The sequence below is a fragment of the Gobio gobio genome (genome assembly GCF_949357685.1).
Source record: "Gobio gobio genome assembly, chromosome: 7".
In the NCBI taxonomy this organism is placed as follows: domain Eukaryota; kingdom Metazoa; phylum Chordata; class Actinopteri; order Cypriniformes; family Gobionidae; genus Gobio; species Gobio gobio.
In genome coordinates this window covers 26,667,556-26,687,925 of record NC_137103.1, presented here as the reverse complement: position 1 = coordinate 26,687,925, position 20,370 = coordinate 26,667,556, and the positions used below count along the sequence as shown (strand labels likewise).

At 38.6% G+C, this 20,370-nt stretch overlaps 1 protein-coding gene across 1 annotated transcript in view; it reads left to right on the top strand.

The window, feature by feature from the left end:
* Positions 1-20,370, top strand: part of LOC307129041 (uncharacterized protein) — a 31,552-nt gene that overhangs the window by 6,546 nt on the left and 4,636 nt on the right. The window contains exons 7-22 of the mRNA XM_079821155.1: positions 1,488-1,594; positions 5,152-5,391; positions 5,898-6,078; positions 6,165-6,308; positions 8,373-8,521; positions 9,627-9,776; positions 9,893-10,049; positions 10,505-10,651; positions 10,844-10,953; positions 11,619-11,772; positions 13,676-13,869; positions 14,196-14,323; positions 14,428-14,871; positions 14,974-15,417; positions 15,542-15,985; positions 16,110-20,179. Of these exons, the coding sequence (XP_079677281.1) occupies positions 1,488-1,594; positions 5,152-5,391; positions 5,898-6,078; positions 6,165-6,308; positions 8,373-8,521; positions 9,627-9,776; positions 9,893-10,049; positions 10,505-10,651; positions 10,844-10,953; positions 11,619-11,772; positions 13,676-13,869; positions 14,196-14,323; positions 14,428-14,871; positions 14,974-15,417; positions 15,542-15,985; positions 16,110-20,179 (7,263 nt within the window). The remainder of the gene's footprint in view (positions 1-1,487; positions 1,595-5,151; positions 5,392-5,897; positions 6,079-6,164; positions 6,309-8,372; positions 8,522-9,626; positions 9,777-9,892; positions 10,050-10,504; positions 10,652-10,843; positions 10,954-11,618; positions 11,773-13,675; positions 13,870-14,195; positions 14,324-14,427; positions 14,872-14,973; positions 15,418-15,541; positions 15,986-16,109; positions 20,180-20,370) is intronic.

Genomic DNA, 20,370 nt, shown 5'->3' with positions numbered 1-20,370 from the left:
TTTGTGCGCAAAAAAACCCTAAATAACGACTTATATAGTGATGACGATTTCAAAACACGGCCTCATGAAGCTTCGAAGCGTTATGAATCAGTGAGTCGAATCATGATTCGGATCACATGTCAAACCGCCAAATTTGGCGATTCAAACTGCTGAATCGACTCACTGATTCATAACGCTTCGAAGCTTCATGAGGCCGTGTTTTGAAATCGTCATCACTATATAAGTCGTTATTTAGGGTTTTTTTGCGCACAGAAACTATTCTCGTCACTCCATAAAGTTATTGTAGAACCTCTGTAGTGAGATGGACTTTGTAATGACGTCTTTAGTACCTTTTAAGGGTCTTGAGAGTGAACCGTGCATTGTGCCAATGGAGGCCTTTCAGAGCCATCAGATTTCAACTAAAATATCTTCATTTGTGTTCTGAAGACGAACGGAGGTCTGACGGGTGTTGAACGACATGAGGGTAAGTAATTAATGACAGAATTTTCATTTTTGGGTGAACTAACCCTTTAAATGCTTCATCTAATCTAGCACCTGCAAAAAGTTTATTGGATGTGCGCACAATTCTGTGGTTTTATGTTGCCACAACAAAGCCAGTCCATTTTTGGCAGTATGAGTGTTGCCATAGCAACATACATTTTCTGTGTCCTCTGAGGATGTAAATGTAGCAAAATCTCTGAGTTGTCATCTTGTAATTACAGTAATTCCAATGTAGAGCATTAAAATGAAGTTGTCGCTCTTGAAATTTGCAGTGTGAACGTGGCCTTGCAAGCAAGTTCATGCGCATTCAGTAGTTGCTTAGCAATGGCTCAGTTTTTCTGAGCTCATTTTATCAGCGCATTAGGGAATGTTTTGCAATATATTATGACTAAGCAACTGGGCAGTCACGTACAAGCTGTTAGTGGATTCCATTAGTGGATGGGTGCGAAAAGACATTTCAGAGGTGTTTCACAGAGTATAAAGACATTACAAGAGCATAAAAAATGTGTGCTTTGGTAGGTCTTTTAAAATAATCTCAAATATTGCATCGTCATTTTCATATTACATTTTAAGACAAACATTTTAGAATGTATTTTATTTGGCTTACAATGCTGATACCATGCAGTAATTGGTAATGCTCAAATGTCTGTGAGATGTGAAGGATCAAACACTGATTCAGCATTTTCTCATACCTCTGCAGCTGTAAACATTATGACTAGCACAGTGATTTCTCTTCCTCAGACTGAATTTGCAGAGAAAGGCTCTGTAAATATGCACTTGTTGCTTTGTTTTTCACTGACAGATACAGAAGGATGAGTGTTTGTGGTAGTACAATCAGTGTACGCCACATGTTTCTGACAAACTGTAGCCGTAGGATCAGTCGCATGCAAAAGGAGCATCTACTGGTTTTCATTAATGCAATATAAGCAATATTTTATTAATAGAACAGATTGTTTTTATTTATTTAATATTTTATTAATCACATTGTACCATTTTTTTGAATACAGGTTTTGACAGGCCACATAGGGAAGGAGCAGACCAGGCTGATGACTCTGTGGGGACGCGTGGTCACGCTCAGACGCCAGTGTCACTCTCTGAAGACTGCTACTGACAAGTGAGGACATACCGAAAAGCTTTTCCTAAAGAATTACTATGGTGGCCCAGTAGTGCACAACACAACGAAATTTAAAAAGCATACCTAAATTCACAACACAACAAAATAAATCCACAGCACAACGAAATCAAGCCACAACACAACGAAAAAGTCGCAACACAAAGAAATAAAGCCACAGTTTTAAGTGTGCTATTGTATATCGACATGAAATAGCAATTCAAAATCACCTACGTGCATTATAGCTGCATATTTATACTTGAGAACGCGTTGACCCGCTGCCACTGCGCTAAGGGAGCGTCTGCCAATTCCACCAAGTTGAAACATATAATTTGTATGAATTAAATTAACTTTTTTTTTTAAATGTTCAAATTCCAAAGTTGTGTTGTGCATTACTTAGTCAGTTTTACCAATACAATCAAGCTGTGGAATTTTAACATGTCTGTTTTTAGTAGGGCTGCTCGATTATGGAAAAAATCATAATCACGATTATTTTGGTCAATATTGAAATCACGATTATGTAACACGATTATTTCACATGACTTTGGGAATGTGTTGTATTTATTAAAAATACACCTTTCAACAATTCAATTGAAATTGTAACATTTGTTGTACTTTTTGAACTATTAAAATAAATAATATAACATATATTCAAATCAAAGTATAAAAGTATTCACGTAAAAATGATAACCACAAATAAATAAGATCAACAATATGGTTCGGCTATGCTTTCATGTACGTCTAACATTAGTTTTCAGGTACAGAAATGTATCAAATGTAAAATAACATTGCATATTTGAGTGCATAAATTAAAGATTAATCCTATTAAATTTACAAAAGCTATTCAATCAAGAGCAGTGAGTGATGTCCTTGTCTTTTGTTGTTTGACATTAAACAGACAGCAGTAAAGGCTACTGCCCCTTTAAGACCTCGCGTCTTCTTTATCGACTGTATAAAGTTCACTTAAGGCATATACAGACTATGTCTGCAAAGATACTCATCAAGATGGACATGTTGACATACGTTTTGTGTGAGTTTGTCCGTTTAAGAGCAAGACTTGAAAGAGAACTCAATATTTGCGCGCTGAGAGACGTGTGCGCGCTCTCGGAAGAACGCACAGAGACACATTTTCTCACAGCGCGCGCGGCTTCTCATTCTAAACCTAAACCCTAAAGCACTAAACCCGCGTGATGACGGTGAAAACGACTGGTCATATTCGAAAATATGGCAGCACTCGCAATCTCGCATGCATTGAACAAAGTTTACAAAGAGAGAATTATTTGAAAAATATGAAGGAAAAAAAGGACGTTTACACGGCACCCCTGCTCTCGTCAGTTTTTGTTTCTTTATTAGATTGTCATAGGTCACTCTGTTTAATTTTCAAGTGGTTAAACAAATTCGTGGTGTTGCCTTGCGTTGCAGACACTACCATGTAGCAAATCTTGCACGAAACATATTTCTGCTATCCTCTGATTCCTCGAAGCCAAAATGTTCCCAGACAACGGAGTTGGTTTTGCCTTTTTTGCTCACCAAACGCTGCTGTAACTGCCCTCCTTCTGCCATCTTTACTCGCGCCGAGTTTTTAAATTCCAGCGGATGATATGCACACGAGACTCACGACCTCATAGAGATTTGTGGGTTCGGGAGGGGCGGATGTGCGCGTGCGCGTTTCATTCAGAACGCAAGGCAAAATAATCGATTTTTCTCGATTGTACTATTTTGGTGATCGTTGGGAGGCAAAATCGAAATCGAAATCGAAATTCGATTAATTGCACAGCCCTAGTTTTTAGTAATTTTAATTCATACAAATTATACTTTTCAACCACTTGGTAGAATTGGCAGACGTTCCCTTATCGCCGTGGTATCGGGTCAAAGCATTCTCGAGCATAAATATGCAGCTATAATGCATGTAGGTGATTTTGAATTAATATTTAATGTCGATAAACAATGGTTAGCCTACATACTGTTAAAACTAATTGTGGTATTGATATCTTTGTAAGATTGCCGACTCTATAGAACAGTGGCAACTTTACCGTGCTCCGAGTGCACCCGAGTGGTTGGGAGCATTTCCATTGTGTTGTGGCTTTTTCGTCGTGATTCGGCTTTTTCGTTGTGTTGTGGCTTGATTTCGTTGTGTTGTGGCTTGATTCCGTTGTGTTGTGGCTTGTTTTCGTTGTGTTGTGAACTTATGTTTGCTTTTTATATTGGGTTGTGTTGTGCACTACTGGGCCACCATAGAATTACACTTTCAAAAACAAAAATATTGACATAGCATTATGCTAGTTGAAATACACTACCATTGGGGTTGGTAAGACTTTAAAAAAGTCTCTTATGCTCACCAAGGGGCTGCATTTATTTGATCAAAAATACAAATATTGTAAAATATTATTACAATTTAAAATATAAATGTTCTATTTTAATTATATTTAAAAAATGTAATTTATTCCTGTGATGTCAAAGCTGAATTTTCAGCATCATTACTCCAGTCTTCAGTGTCAAATGATCCTTCAGAAATGATTCTAATATACTGATTTGATGCTCAAGAAACATTTCTTTTTATTATCAATGTTGAAAACAGTTGTGATGCTTAATATTTTTGTAGAAATCCTGATCCATTTTTTTCAGGTTTCTTTGATGAATATACATTTCAAAAGAACAATTATTAGATGTAGAAAACTTTTGTCACTTTTTTACTGTCACTTTTAATTAGTGGTGTAAAGTATTTGAGTAAATGTAATTAGCTACTGCACTTAATTATCTTTTTGGCTACTTTGTAGTTGTACTGAGTATCAAAGATATTAGCAACTTTTACTCTCTACTTGACTACATTTTTGAACAAATAAATGTATATTTAGTATGAGTAAAATACTTAAAGGAACTGTATGTAAGAATTGTATTTCATTTAATCATAAAATGGCCCTGATATGTCACTAGACATTAAGAAATCATGTTAATTTCAAATACTTATATCACTGACAACAGTTGTCCGGCCAGGATATTGTCATTTTAAAATTGAAGTTGCAGCCCTCAACTGATGTTGATGTTGACACGTTGTGTTTTGGCCTGTAGCGCCACCCTCCGCCTATCTACCAATCACGAAGTCAGTAGTGTTTCGGCATCCGGGTTGCCAGCTCTGCTCTAGTTACCACAGTTGCAGCTACAAACTTTTTGGATAAAAAATGTCTAAGGAGGGGGAGAGGGAATACACCGCTCTACAGTAATTTGAAAGTGATTGCAGTACCAGTTTTGGCCACAATCCTACATACAGTTCCTTTAAGTATTGCTAAAATCAGATACTCCTAGACTTTTACTCAAGTTGTATTGGAATTGGTGACTTGTAACTTGTAATGGAGTCATTTTCGCTGTAAGGAATCTGTACTTTTACTCAAGTATGGTTTTCGGGGTACTCTTTACACATCTGCTTTTAATCAATTTAATGCGTCCTTGCTGAATAAAAGTATTTTCTTTTCCTCCAAGAAGGAAAAATCTTACTGACCCCAAACTTTTGAATGTCAGTGCTCTTTATACTCCATTGAATGTGTTGTGTTTTTGTGCCACAGAGATCTGTGGGAGCTGAGAGCAGAGTTCTCTCGTCTCTCCTCATCTCTCCTCTCTGTATGGACTTCTCCTCAATTGGCTCCCACGCTGCCCCATGACTTCCATATAGCCCACTCCACTACAGCGCAACCCCTCTCTTCCACCCAGGGGCCGCTCTCTCTTGATGATCTGAATCATGAAGACAGGAAGTCGACTGAATTAAAATTCAACCTCGAGTCAGAGACTCTGGAACTCAGGAACAGGTCATTACAGGGTCCACACAACATTAATTCTCTACTGCATTATTTCAAGTATTCACAATATATTTGCAGTGATTTTGCTGGTGATACATTTATGTAAAATCTTGAATCATCATAATTTCTTTCACTTTATTCAGAAAACACATTAATGGACATTTTTAAAAAGCTTTCTCCTGGAGTCATTTTAGAATTTCTGTCAAATATTATATTGAAAGATTCTATGTAATTGGTGTTATTATTACTGTTGTTGTTATTGGTGTATATATGCCTGATTTGATTGTATAGTGATTGTTTTTAAGACAAAATTGTTAAATTATTGTAAACAATGTATTGAAGTGATACTGCTGATTGCCATGAATATAGCCATTGTTGCTGATATGGCATTAAATCATAAATAAATAAATAATTTATTTCACTGCATTATTAAAAAAAATTCTAGATATAAAGTCTTACAATTTTACAAGATGTATTACAGTGTTTTAGTATATTGTACTGTGTGTTTTTTTCAGGATAACAGAGCTGAATATGACAATAAAAACTCTTGAATCTGAAAGGGAGACGCAGGAGGCAGAGATGGAGAGGAGACACAGGCAAGAGATGGAGAAAGAACAAGAGCAAGAGAGAAAGTGGCAGAGACAGATAGAAATGGAAAGAAATTTCGAGTCTGTCAGACATGCTATCAGGACACTGGTGAGTCAGCATAGGAGCAGGAAATTAATTGTGATTATAGTAGTGAAGCATGGATGAATTCATGTGTTCACTCTCTTTTTGTTCAGTCGAGGGTTCTCAGCTCTCAGCAGATGAGTGGGCAGTCTGGCTTTCTGTCTGCAGATGATGTGTCTTGTGAAGGACTGTCTTCTGTCCTCTCTGTCATTGCTCAAGCTGAGACTGCCCTGCAATGGAGACAACAGGAAGTACAGGTTGGTCAACGTGACATCAGCATTGACCCTATTTACTTTCTTAAAGGGGCTATATGTAAGAATTTTCACGTATTAATTGCTTTCTTTATTGCCACTGTGTAAACAGCTTGTAGGTATAGTTCACCCAAAAATTTAAATTGTCATCATTTACTCACCCTCAAGTTGTCCCGGCCGGGACACACAACATTTTTGCGGTGTGTTCCACACGTCGGCTCTCGTCAGTCTCATGTCGCCGGCAATTTGCCCGATTCAGTGCTGCGGAAGTCAGTCGCTACCGTCAACTGTTTGATTACCAGCATTCTTCAAAATATCTTCTTTTGTTTTCAACAGAAGAAAGAAACTCATACAGGTTTGGAACAAAGTAAATTATGACAAAATGTAAATTGTTTTGGGTAAACCTTCCCTTTAAAAAAAACGTGACCTTCCCCAACTTCCTAGGTTTTCTATGAAAGCCTGTAGACTTTTTGCCGGGAAATCATGACGATGTGACGTATACACACACTCTCTTCTGTTCAGTCTTACAAAATGGATGCTTATAAAATGTTCAGGATAATGCCAAAAGAACAATTCTGTACTTTAATGTCGATGTGTCATGCAAAGAAAAGGGATTGATCTACAAAGTCTATGGTCTCAAATATACTTTATAATCAAACTATCATAACATAATTTTAATTACCTCATCTGTCGACATAATGCCGTTGAATTGCTAGCAGGAAACATATCCACGTTGCTATGATCAGATGCTTTCTTAACGCTTGTTTATTTCGTTATTTCTATTTCCAACTTCTTTTTACTTTTGAGCGAAGAACAAAAAAATTACTTTTCCATGCGTATATTGGGACCTTTAATCACATCACATACACAATGTGCATTAATGCGAACACGAGCAAAAATTTGCTGGCTGCAGTTCACTTAATGAGCACCGGTGTCACTAATAACAAGGGTTTTTGAATTCTACTTATAGCCCCTTTAAAGGGTTAGTTAACCCAAAAATGTTCATTCTGTCATTAATTGCTTACCCTCATGTCGTTCGACACCCGTAAGACCTCCGTTCATATTCGGAACACAAATTAAGATATTTTTGTTGAAATCCGATGGCTCAGAAAGGTCTCCATTGGCACAATGCACTGTACACTCTCAAGGCCCATAAAAGGTACTAAAGACGTCGTTACAAAGTCCATCTCACTACAGTGGTTCTACAATAATTTTATGAAGCGACGAGAATAGTTTTTGTGCGAAAAAAAAAAAAATCTAAATAACGACTTTGTTCAACCAGTTTCTGTCTTCCGCCTAGGCCTGAATTCGTAAATTCACGAAGCACCACGACTCATGCGCGAGAATATTAAGTAGAGCCGGCGTTCCGACACATGACCTGGAAGCGAGGAGCTTTGTTTACAAGTCAAGGAAGACGCGCCGTAGCTAAGCTGTTGAATTCTACATTGATCGTTCTGTACATCAAACATCATTCGTAAATATGTCAGCAGATTTCGACGAAGAGGAGGATTTGCATTTTTTTGCCCATTCTAACCTGAATATACAGAAAGTGAACTGCAAGAGATGGAAGCGGCTGCAACACAGCCACAAGCTACTGGCATATTCTCGCGCATGCGTCGTGGTGCTTCATGAGTTCGAAGGCCTAGGCGGAAGACAGAAACTTGTTTGTTGAATAAACTTATTTAGATTTTTTTGCGCACAAAAACTATTCTCGTCGCTTCATAAAATTATTGTAGAACCACTGTAGTGAGATGGACTTTGTAACGACGTCTTTAGTACCTTTTATGGATCTTGTGAGTGTAAATTTCAGTGCTGCCAATGGAGGCCTTTCTGAGCCATCGAATTTCAACAAAAATATCTTCATTTGTGTTCCGAAGATGAACAAAGGTTTTACGGGTGTCGAACGACACGAGGGTCAGCAATTAATGACAGAATTTTCATTTTTGAGTGAACTAACCCTTTAATACATGTTCCTGGTCTTCCAAACAATAACAATGGCTTCCTAATCTTTCATCCAAATATAATATCTTGTCACAAAGCCCTCTTAGTAAGCCTGGTCTTTTTTGTCAGGATGCTCAAATGAGCTTGCGTAGACTTGGGACAGAGAAAGAATCACTGGAGCAGCGAATCACGCAGTTGGAGAGTGAGAGGGCGGAGCTTCAGGAACAGACCGATCAGCGAGCACTTCAGATGAAACACACACAGGAACTACTGAACAGGTGATAAATGCTTCATTATCTCATTATCATAAATCATACAAATACACTTTTACCTTTTAATATTTCCAAATTCTACCTTTAGGGGTTACGTGAGATGATTAATTATTTTTATTTATTTAAACATTTTAGTTGTAATATAACATCTATTTAGGTTATTTACAAAATATTTGAACCATATTGGGTTTCAGCTGATATTATTTTTATTTAGCGTTATTGGTTAATTGTGTAAGCTAATTTTCGAAAATTTACATTTAAATGTTAATTTAACTCTTACTTAAATACATTTTTTTAAATGCTTATAATTTAATAGCACTGTTAAATGTCAAATTTGCTAAATGTTTCATATTGTACATTATAATGTTGCAGTACCTGTATTTACTTGGAGCATTTAAAATTAAAACAATTTAATGTTTTATTTTTTAATTTACATTACTGTTCAAAAAGTTGGGGTCAGTACCATTATTTTAAAGAAATTAATACTTTTATTCAGCAAGGACATATTAAATGTATCAAAAGTGACAATAAATATTTATAATGTAACAAAATATTTCTGTTTCAAATAAATGCTGTTCTTTTGAACTTTCTATTCACCAAATAATCCTGAAAAAATTTACCATGGTTTTCATTAAAAAAATAAGCGGCACAACTGTTTTCAACATAATAAATATAATAAGAAGTGTTTCTTGACCAGAAAATGTGCATATTATAATGATTTCTGAAGGATCATGTGACACTGAAGACTGGAAAAATGAAGCTGAAAATGTAGTTTACCATCACAGGAATAAAATACATTTAAAATATATTAAAATAGAAAAACGTTATTTTAAATTGTAATAATATTTCACAATATTACTGTTTTACTGTATTTTTTATTAAATAAATGCAGACTTGGTGAGCATAAGAGACTTCTTTCAAAGCTATTACAAAACCTTACCAACCCCCCAAACTTTTGAACGGTAGAGTATTTTGACATTGAATTTAGCTAGAGGCCATTGCAAATAATTATTGGCTTATCTGTATCAGCCTTAACTGTAAAACTGTAATTGCTGTACACTGACATGGTTGAATATGGAAGAGTAATCTATGGAGGTGTTATGTGTGACAGTGAGAAGGAGATGGTGACTAGTTTGCGCAGTCAGATGGAAGAGACTGAGAGACTTATCGAGGAGCTGAGACAGGAGATGGAACATATGAGACGACAGAGAGAGAAGGAGGAGGAGGAGAGAATCCAGCTGGAGAGAGAGAGACAGAAACGGTATGCTTGTCCATCAATTCCACCTTAATGTAATGCTGGACATGTCATTAGAGCACTGTTTAGTCATGCTTATGATGCTAAATTTTGCTGGTAAATGAAGTCTATTTGTAAATCAGCATGGAGGCAGAAATGCTAGAGGCCGCTCAGCTGTGTGAGAGAGAGACTCGCACCCGTCTGGAGCTGCACAGCCTGCAGGGGGCACTAGAGAGAGAGGAGCTGGACAGAGCACGAGCTGAGCAAGAGACAGTTGACACTAAAGATTCTTTACTGAAGGTAAACTGATATTATTACAGTGGAGAGAGGCATGACTGTCACAAATCATTCTCGCAATTTTGACAAAACCTCACTAATGGTTGCCAGCTATATACACTACTGTTCAAAATAATTGTTTTTAATGTTTTCGGAAGTCTCTTCTACTCACAAAGGCTGCATTTGAGCAAAAATAATAATGTGAAATATTATTACAATTATTAATATGTTTGTAAGGCATAAACATGATTAATGAATGCAGAATGTAGTGATCATGGATCATGTGACGGTTGTGTAAACTGACCCGAAACTCTCTCAAATCAGGCACTTCTCATTGAGTCCTGCCTGTTAAAATGAGCTCATGGAGTTTTGAATGAGTTGTGTTGTTTCACATCCTTTATTTCGTCACCCTTCCAAAATTTTCCATCATCCCTTTATGTTGTTCCTTTATGTTGTTTTCCTGCTCTCAACCCTTCCAGGCACGGGAGTCATTACTGGCCCTATCCTCCAGTCAAACCCAGCTCAAGAGAGAGCTGGCAGAAAGTCGAGATACCCTGGAGAAAATGGCAACTTTAAATGAAGCTCTGGCCAAGGACAAGAGAGAACTCAGTGTTCGTGCTCTGCAGGTCTGGCACGCAGGTTTAGCCCATCTTTAGCTTAGATCACTTATACTGCCTAGGGACATGACCAAATCCCCGCAAGCTGTCACATGCCTCTTGCCTTTAATTACTTGATCCATTGCCAGATTGCGTTGCTGGTTGGGCCAAGTTTGGGATGGAGGGATGAGAGGTGTGATTTTTGTCTTCCTGACCCCTTAGCTGGAAACGGAGGTGGCAGAAGCCCAGGCCCAGATCCAGTCATTTGGCGCAGAGATGGCGGGTCTGTGCAGGGAAGTGAAGACTGCGTCTCTAGAGGCCAATGAACTTAGGTGCGACATTGTGACATTTAAAAACCAAGTCAAGTCAGCTGATGAAAAAGCTATAAGTGTATTATTAATGTAAAAGCCATGGACATTTCTAGTATATTGTATACTTTTATTCAGCAGGGACGCATTCAATTGATAAAACAATAAAGACGTTTACATTGTTACAACATTTTTCTATTTCAAATAAATGCTGTTTTTTATCATCACAGGAATAAATTATATATTCAAATAGAAACAGTTATTTTTAATTGTAATACTAATTCACAATATTACAGTTTTTTTGATCAAATAAACGTTTAGCTTGAATACCTTTTTTAAAGTATATACTTATATTACTACTAAACTAAGAATAGCTTGATATAAATATTTGTTCATATTGCCTACCCTCAACCTTTACCTGCTTGTCATGCACAAGGCAGAATAAAAGGTGTTTGTTTAATAGGCAGCTGAAGTGTGCCTGTGACTCTAAATAACAGCTAATCAGGTCTCTAATGAGCGAGTAGGATTTTGGTAGGAATACTAATGAATACATGGGGCTTTTAGATGACACTATAAATGTCTGAGTTTATCTCAACAGCTGTTATATTTGGCTGTAGTATGCTAGCCCTGTTTATTCACAGCCAGTGATGCTTTACTGCAATTGTGTTGATGATCCCTCTGTGTTCCAGGGAACGGAGAGAGACGGATCTGAAAACGCTGCAGCAGCTCAGAGACAGAGAGAGAGAGCTGGAGAATGAGCTGGAGACCGAGAGGGAGGACAGAGAGAGGGAGGTGACTGCTTTTACAGAAGAGAAGAGGAAAGATGAACAAAGGATTGCAGAGGTGAGAAACTCAGACATTGACTGCTTGCCAACTATATTAAAAAAACAGTACTTTTTTGAAAACTAAACATTATACAGTGTTCTAACTAGGTGCAAGGTGACAAGCTTCCAAGTAATTATCACTTTCTATATACAGGTGCATCTCAATAAATTAGAATGTCGTGGAAAAGTTCTTTTTTTTTCAGTAATTCAACGAACTAATATATAGACTCGTTGCATGCAAAGTGAGATATTTCAAGCCTTTATTTGTTATAATTTTGATGAGTATGGCTTGCAGCTTATGAAACCCCCAAAATCAAAATCTCAAAAAATTAGAATATTGGGAAAAGGTTCAGTATTGTAGGCTCAAAGTGTCACACTCTAATCAGCTAATTAATCCAAAACATCTGCAAAGGGTTCCTGAGCCTTTAAATGTTCTCTCAGTCTGGTTCAGTACAATTCACAATCATGGGGAAGACTGCTGACCTGACAGCTGTGCAGAAAACCATCACTGACACCCTCCACAAGGAGGGAAAGCCTCAAAAGGTAATTGCAAAAGAAGTTGGATGCTTTATCAAAGCATATTAATATAAAGGGAAAAGTGTGGAAGAAAAAGGTGCACAAGCTTCAGGGATGACCGCAGCCTGGAGAGGATTGTCAGGAAACGGCCATTCAAATGTGTGGGGGAGCTTCACAAGGAGGGGACTGAGGCTGGAGTTACTGCATCAAGAGCCACCACACACAGACGGATCCTGGACATGGGCTTCAAATGTCGTCAGAAGCGTCTTTCCTGGGCTAAAGCGATAAAGAACTGGTCTGTTGCTCAGTGGTTCAGCCCTCTCTTCTGATGAGAGCAAATTTTGCATCTCATTTGGAAACCAAGGTCCCAGAGTCTGGAGGAAGAAGGGAGAGGCACACAGTCCAAGATGCTTGAAGTCAAGTGTGAAGTTTCCACAGTCTGTGTTGGTTTGGGGAGCCATGTCATCGGCTGGTGTTGGTCCACTGTGCTTTATTAAGACCAGAGGCAACACACCCGTATACCATGACATTTTAGAGCACTTCATGCTTCCTTCAGCAGACGAGCTTTATGGAGATGCTGACTTCATTTTCCAGCAGGACTTGGCACCTGCCCAAACTGCCAAAAAGTACCAAAACCTGGTTCAATGACCATGGGATTACTGTGCTTGATTGGCCAGCAAACCCGCCTGACCTGGACCCCATAGAGAATCTATGGGGCATTGCCAAGAGAAAGATGAGAGACATGAGATCGAACAATGCAGAAGAGCTGAAGGCCACTATTGAAGCATCCTGGTCTGTCCATCCATTCCATAACATCTCAGCAGTGCCACAGGCTGAAAGCATCCATGCCACACCGCATTGAGGCAGTAATTCATGCAAAAGGGGCCCAAACCAAGTACTGTACATATGCATGATTTATACTTTTCAGAGGGCCGACAATTCTGTATTTAAAATCCTTTTTTTTAAATTGATTTCATGTAATATTTCTGAATATTTCACGTACATTTTCTGAGATTTTGAATTTGGGTTTTCATAAGCTGTAAGCCATAATCATCAAAATTATGACAAATAAAGGCTTGAAATATCTCACTTTGCATGCAATGAGTCTATATAATATATTAGTTTCACCTTTTAAGTTGAATCCTGAAATAAATGAACTTTTCCACGACATTTTAATTTATTGAGATGCACCTGTATATGATGTTTTTACTCAATATTTACTAAAAATGCACTAATGGTAAAATAAAATGTATTTATAATTATAATAAAAAATAAATCTTTGAGTAGCTGTGCAATATGAGGTGAAAGGTCATTACTGTACATTATCCTATGCACATTTTCTCCTGTTTTTGAATACATTTTGTGTTTTGGGTCCACTCATGGACAGTGATGTGTTTGGGTGTCAGTTAACTGAACAGTGCAGCACGATGTTGAAGGAGCTGCAGAGTGTCCAGGCGGAGCTACTCAAAGCAGCAGAGCAACAGAGAAGAGCTGAACGAGAGAGAGATGACCTAATGAGAGAGAGCCAGAGACTAGAGGACACAGTATGTATACTGGAGAGAGAAAAGGAGGAGCTCACTCAAGTCAAAGAGGAACTCAGGTATAGTCTGTTTATTTGATTGAAAAAGACTCTCTTATAAAACAACATACTAACAGATCAAAATTCTGTTCTTTTCAAGAGGCAGTGTGTGCTTTAGGAGAAAATTTTTGGTATAGGTTGTTACCTATAAAATCAACATAAACATAAACATAAATATTATGTTATATCTGTATGACTGGATAGGTTGAACAAAAAAACAGAAATAGATCAAACGGATTACATATGTATTTTTTTAAATAGATATTTGTATTAATATTTATTTTGAATGAACCATTTTTTTGTACCAATGCCCTATTAGTTTCTAACCTGCTGCTGTCTCTCTTCAGAGGTGTGGTGGCATGTCTCCAGAAGCAGATTGCTCAGGTTCATAAACAAGCCTCAGGTCTGGAAGTGCAATGCAGTCAGCTACAAACACAAGTGGACACGCTCACACAGACCAAAGATGTCTTGCAAGGTCAGATTGTTTTATTATACAAAAAAAACTTCACTATTCTCTTTAATGATTTAATATGTTGTTTTATTTGTGTGCGTGTAATTAAAATGTAATTAATTGTTTAGGAGAGATTCAATGTCTACAGACAGACCTGGAGAGAGAGACAGCACAGAGAGAACAGGAAAACCAAGAAGCAATGGAGGAAAGAAGGAAGAGTGAAAGAGAGATGGAAAATTGGCAGCTGGAATGCAAGAGGATTCAGCAGGACATTGAACAAGAAACAGAGAAAAACAAAGTACAAGCGGAAGAGAGCAAAACCGAGAAAGAAAGATGGCAAAAAGAAAGGGAAGCTCTGAACACAGAACTTGGCCAGAAAGATGGAGAAGTGGAGATACTGAGGAACAAGATTGATGGTTTGTTAAAAGAAAAAGAAGAGCTCTCAGACCACTTGGATAAAAGAAACACAGAACTTGAGAAACTACAAATGAAATCAGCAGCAGAGCAGGTGCAATGCAGTCAGCTACAAACACAGGTGGACACGCTCACACAGACCAAAGATGTCTTGCAAGGTCAGATTGTCTTATTATAAAAAAAACGTAATTATTCTCTTTAATGATTTAATATGTTTTTTTATTTGTGTGCGTGTAATTAAAATGTAATTAATTGTTTAGGAGAGATTCAATGTCTACAGACAGACCTGGAGAGAGAGACAGCACAGAGAGAACAGGAAAACCAAGAAGCAATGGAGGAAAGAAGGAAGAGTGAAAGAGAGATGGAAAATTGGCAGCTGGAATGCAAGAGGATTCAGCAGGATGTTGAACAAGAAACAGAGAAAAACAAAGTACAAGCGGAAGAGAGCAAAACCGAGAAAGAAAGATGGCAAAAAGAAAGGGAAGCTCTGAACACAGAACTTGGCCAGAAAGATGGAGAAGTGGAGATACTCAGGAACAAGATTGATGGTTTGTTAAAAGAAAAACAAGAGCTCTCAGACCACTTGGATAAAAGAAACACAGAACTTGAAAAACTACAAATGAAATCAGCAGCAGAGCAGGTGCAATGCAGTCAGCTACAAACACAGATGGACACGCTCACACAGACCAAAAATGTCTTGCAAGGTCAGATTGTTTTATTATAAAAAAAACGTCATTATTCTCTTTAATAATTTAATATGTTGTTTTATTTGTGTATGTGTGTGTGTGTGTGTGTGTGTGTGTAATTAAAATGTAATTAATTGTTTAGGAGAGATTCAATGTCTACAGACAGACCTGGAGAGAGAGACAGCACAGAGAGAACAGGAAAACCAAGAAGCAATGGAGGAAAGAAGGAAGAGTGAAAGAGAGGTGGAAAATTGGCAGCTGAAATGCAAGAGGATTCAACGGGACATTGAACAAGAAACAGAGAAAAACAAAATACAAGCGGAAGAGAGCAAAGCCGAGAAAGAAAGATGGCAAAAAGAAAGGGAAGCTCTGAACACAGAACTTGGCCTGAAAGATGGAGAAGTGGAGATACTGAGGAACAAGATTGATGGTTTGTTAAAAGAAAAAGAAGAGCTCTCAGACCACTTGGATAAAAGAAACACAGAACTTGAGAAACTACAAATGAAATCAGCAGCAGAGCAGGTGCAATGCAGTCAGCTACAAACACAGATCGACACGCTCACACAGACCAAAAATGTCTTGCAAGGTCAGATTGTTTTATTATAAAAAAAACGTCATTATTCTCTTTAATAATTTAATATGTTGTTTTATTTGTGTATGTGTGTGTGTGTGTGTGTGTGTGTGTAATTAAAATGTAATTAATTGTTTAGGAGAGATTCAATGTCTACAGACAGACCTGGAGAGAGAGACAGCACAGAGAGAACAGGAAAACCAAGAAGCAATGGAGGAAAGAAGGAAGAGTGAAAGAGAGATGGAAAATTGGCAGCTGAAATGCAAGAGGATTCAACGGGACATTGAACAAGAAACAGAGAAAAACAAAATACAAGCGGAAGAGAGCAAAGCCGAGAAAGAAAGATGGCAAAAAGAAAGGGAAGCTCTGAACACAGAACTTGGCCTGAAAGATGGAGAAGTGGAGATACTGAGGAACAAGATTGATGGTTTGTTAAAAGAAAAAGAAGAGCTCTCAGACCACTTGGATAAAAGAAACACAGAACTTGAGAAACTACATATGAAATCAGCAGCAGAGCAGAAAACAGTCGAACTGAGACTGAGAGAAGCATGTGATGAGATTGAGAGATGGAAGGAGAGAGAAAACAAGGTTCAGAGAGAGAAAGAAGAGTTAAATGAGAAGTATATAGAAAGAGTGGAAAAAGAAAGTCAGAACCTCAAGATCACAGAGCGAGAGAAGGCTAAGATGTCTGATCTAATGAAAAAGAAGGAGGATGAAATACAAAAGAGAGGAGAGGATATCGATGAGTTAAAATTAAAAGTCCAATCGCATGAGAGAACAATTGAAAGTCTGGAAATAGAGTTACAAGAGAAAGAGACTTTGGAGAGTAGAGTAGAAACCCTAGAGAAACATAATACTCAACTGAAAGAGAGAGAAATGGAGAAAATAAGAGAAAATGAAAACCGACAAAAGAAAAGAGATGAGCAAGAGAAGGAGAAAGAAATTAGGTGTCAAAGACAGTTGGAACAGAAAGATGAAGACTTGATAGAGCTCAAAACCAGAGTTGAAGAACTAATGAGAGAGAAAGAACATATATCATTACTCGTGGAAGAAAGTGATAAAGATGTTGAACAATTGCAAAATGCGTTGTCGACAGAAAAGAGAACACTTGAACTGAGACTGAAAGAGGCGAAAGACAATGTTGAGTGGTGGAAGAGACGGGCTGGCAACATGGAAAAAGTGAAGGAGAGCATAAATTGGGTTGCTGAAAGAGAGAGAACAGAACTGACAGAGCTTCTTAGAGAAAAAGAGGAAAAGGTACAAAAGAGAGAAGAGGACATTGGGGATCTCAAAGGTAGAATTCAGTCATTAGAAGAACTCATAGAGAAACTAGAGACTGATGTTCAGCTAAAGGATGAACAACTTGAACTTCTAAAGGAGCAAATCTCACAGATGAAAGAGAGGGAGATGGAGAAACGAAAAGAGGTGGACAGGAAGCAAGTAGAGCTAAAGGAACAGGAGAAACAAATGAAAAGAGAATTAGAGGATCTGACTACCAAAATGGAGGGAGTCCTTCGAGAAAAACAGGCAACACTAGAAAGGGTGGAAGAGAGAGATAGTCAGCTAAAAGAATTACAAGCAAAATTTACACAAGAACAGAAGACGTTTGAACAGAAGCTCAAAGCAGAGCACGAAGAGGTTAACAGGTGCAAAGCCAAGTTAGCCGAGATGGAACGGGACCGGATGAGCTTGGAGGAAAGGGAGAAAGAAAGAAAGAAAAGACAGGAGATCGAGGAAAGAGATAGGGAGCAGATACTGAGAGAAGAGCTCCTTCAGAAGGAGATGGAGCTGAAGCAGTTGAGCCTGAAGATCGATGAACTGAACCAGGAGATCAAAGAGGATAGGAGGATAAGAATGGAGCAACAAGAGGACCTTGAACGACAAAGTGCCCTCCTACAACACACTGAGGAGGAGGCACGGGCACTGAAGAAAAGTTTACAACAAAAAGAAAAAGAGGAAAGAGATAGAGTCCACCGGGAGGAAGAAGCAATGAGAAGGCTGAGAGAAAAGCTGCATGAAGCCGAACAGAGAAACCTTGAAGTCTCAAGCTGTCTACGAGAGATTGAGATGACACTGGAGAAGGAAAAATGTCAGCACAAAGAAAAAGAGGAGAGGCTTATGGACTGTAACCAAGAGCTACTATTGGTCAAACATGAGCTAGATCAAGAGAGGGAGACTGTTGAAGAACTGAAGAAACTTATAGGTGAACAAAGCGAAGATGTAAAGACACTAAAGGGAAAGCTGGATGAACGATTGGAAGAAGTGGGAAGGTTGTCACAACTGCTGCAAAACAGCAGAGGGGAAGCACAGGTGCTTGAATCCAAGGCAGAAAACAGTGAAGAGGAGAAACAAAGATTGAAGAGGTCTTTAAGTCAGATTGAAGATGAGAGGAGGCGTCTGGAGACCCAACTGAGAGATGAAAAAACAGAAGGGGAAAGACTTAGAGCCAGGCTTGAGGATCTTCAGGAAGGTCAACATATCCTGATGGAGGAAAAGGTGGGGCGTGTGGAGAAGCTCGGGGCTCGCATTAGAGAGCTGGAGGAGGAGAGAGACCATCTCTCGGCAGAGCTTCGAAGAAAAGAGAGAGAGATTGAGGCTCTTAGAGATGAAACGTTTCGGGAGAGGCGAGAGAAGGACAGAATAAGCTCTTTGCTGAATGACGCAAATGAAAGGAAAGAAGCACTAGTTACTCAGATGGATGCTTTACAAGAACAGGTGGTTAATCTGTCTAAAACCAAAGAACAAACAAGGTCAATGATCCAGGAAAGAGAAGAGCAAAACCAGAAGATGCGAGAGGGGCTGATTGCAGGGCTTCAGGAGATGGCTACCCTGAAGGAATTGCTGGAAGAGAGTCATCGTGAGGGAGAGCGACTCAGGTCCATGATGCAGGAAAAGAAAGATGAGTTGGTCCGAAACAGAGAGGAAGGAGTTCGGGTGGCACAAATTGAAGCTAAAGATCTTCTACTCAAAGTCCAGATGTTAGAGAAGCAAAAACAGGAACTTAAGTCTGCCCTGCAACTCCAGGAGGAACAACTTAAGAAGAAAAATGAAGAAGGGTTGCGAGAGATGGAGCAAATGCAGCAAAGACAGGAGAACTTAGAAGAAGAATTGACAACTATGAAGAGCGTAGTGGAGCAGAAACAGGCTGAGCTGACCAGAGCGAGGGCTAGAATAGACATCCTCGAAGATCAGAGGACTGAACTCAGCTCTTTGGTGGCAGAGAGGACCAGAGACGCAGAAGAACTGAGCAACAGATTCAGAGAGCTGAGACAGGAAGTTGACAGACTGAGAGCGAGTATAAGAGAGAGTAAAGATTGGGAGGAACTCAAAAATGAAAATAAAGAGAAAGAAAATGTGTTAGAGGGATTGGAGTCCCTCAGAAAAACATTGAGGCAAAAGGAAAAGGAGATAGAATTGATGAAAGAGAGAGATGAAAATGAGAAAAGAAAAAGCGAGAGATTCCAGCAAGCGGAGGAGCAGAAAGTTAGACAACTAGAATTATTCTCAGAGAGACTGAAGGATAAAGAAACTGAGTTGGAGAGTATTCGAGAAATGGCGTATAAAGAACAATCAGCAAGACTTATATTGCAGGATCAGTTAGAAGATGAGAAAAGAGATACTAAGATATTGAGGGAAAAAATGGAAACCTTAGAGAAAGAGAAACAGGAGATGGCGAACAAAATAGAAGAGGAAATACATAATCTTAGAGAATCTGTAAAGAAAAACAAGGGACTAAAGATGGATAGTGGCCATGGCACTCTATCAGACTTCCTGGAGATAAATGTTGAATATCAGCATCATGACAAGTTTTTGTTAGAGACAGACACACTTAGAAGGGACCTTACAAGAAAGGAACAGGAAATAGAGAGGTTGAGGACCAAGGCTCAGATGCTGCAGACTGAGATGGACAGATTGCATTCCACAATAAGAAATGGGAACATAAAAACTGGGCCAACAGGGAATGAGGAATGGGAAAGGCTAAAGGAACAAGTGTCCGCTGTCCTTTTAGAAAAGGAGGAGAGGGACATACTCCTTAGAAAGAAGGATGTTGAAGTATATGCTCTGAAGGAGCGAGCCGAGGAGCTGACTAAAGACAGGAACCGGGTCAGGACGGCTCTGGAGAAGACTGAAGCCATGCTGATTTACTATAAAGAGAGGCTGGGACAGCAGGACCCAAACAGTACCCGGGGAGATGCTGATATGTCACAGGTCAGTAAGGCAGAGACATCCCCAAGTTTAAAATACCTTGCATAAAAAAACTCTCATTATAATCACAATTAAAGGTATATGTTTGTGTAGTTGTGCTGATATGGCCTTGGACTTTATACTGACACCTACTGGTGTGGATGCAGCAAAAGCAAAAGATTTCAGTTACCTATTTTCAATCAACTATAATTAGT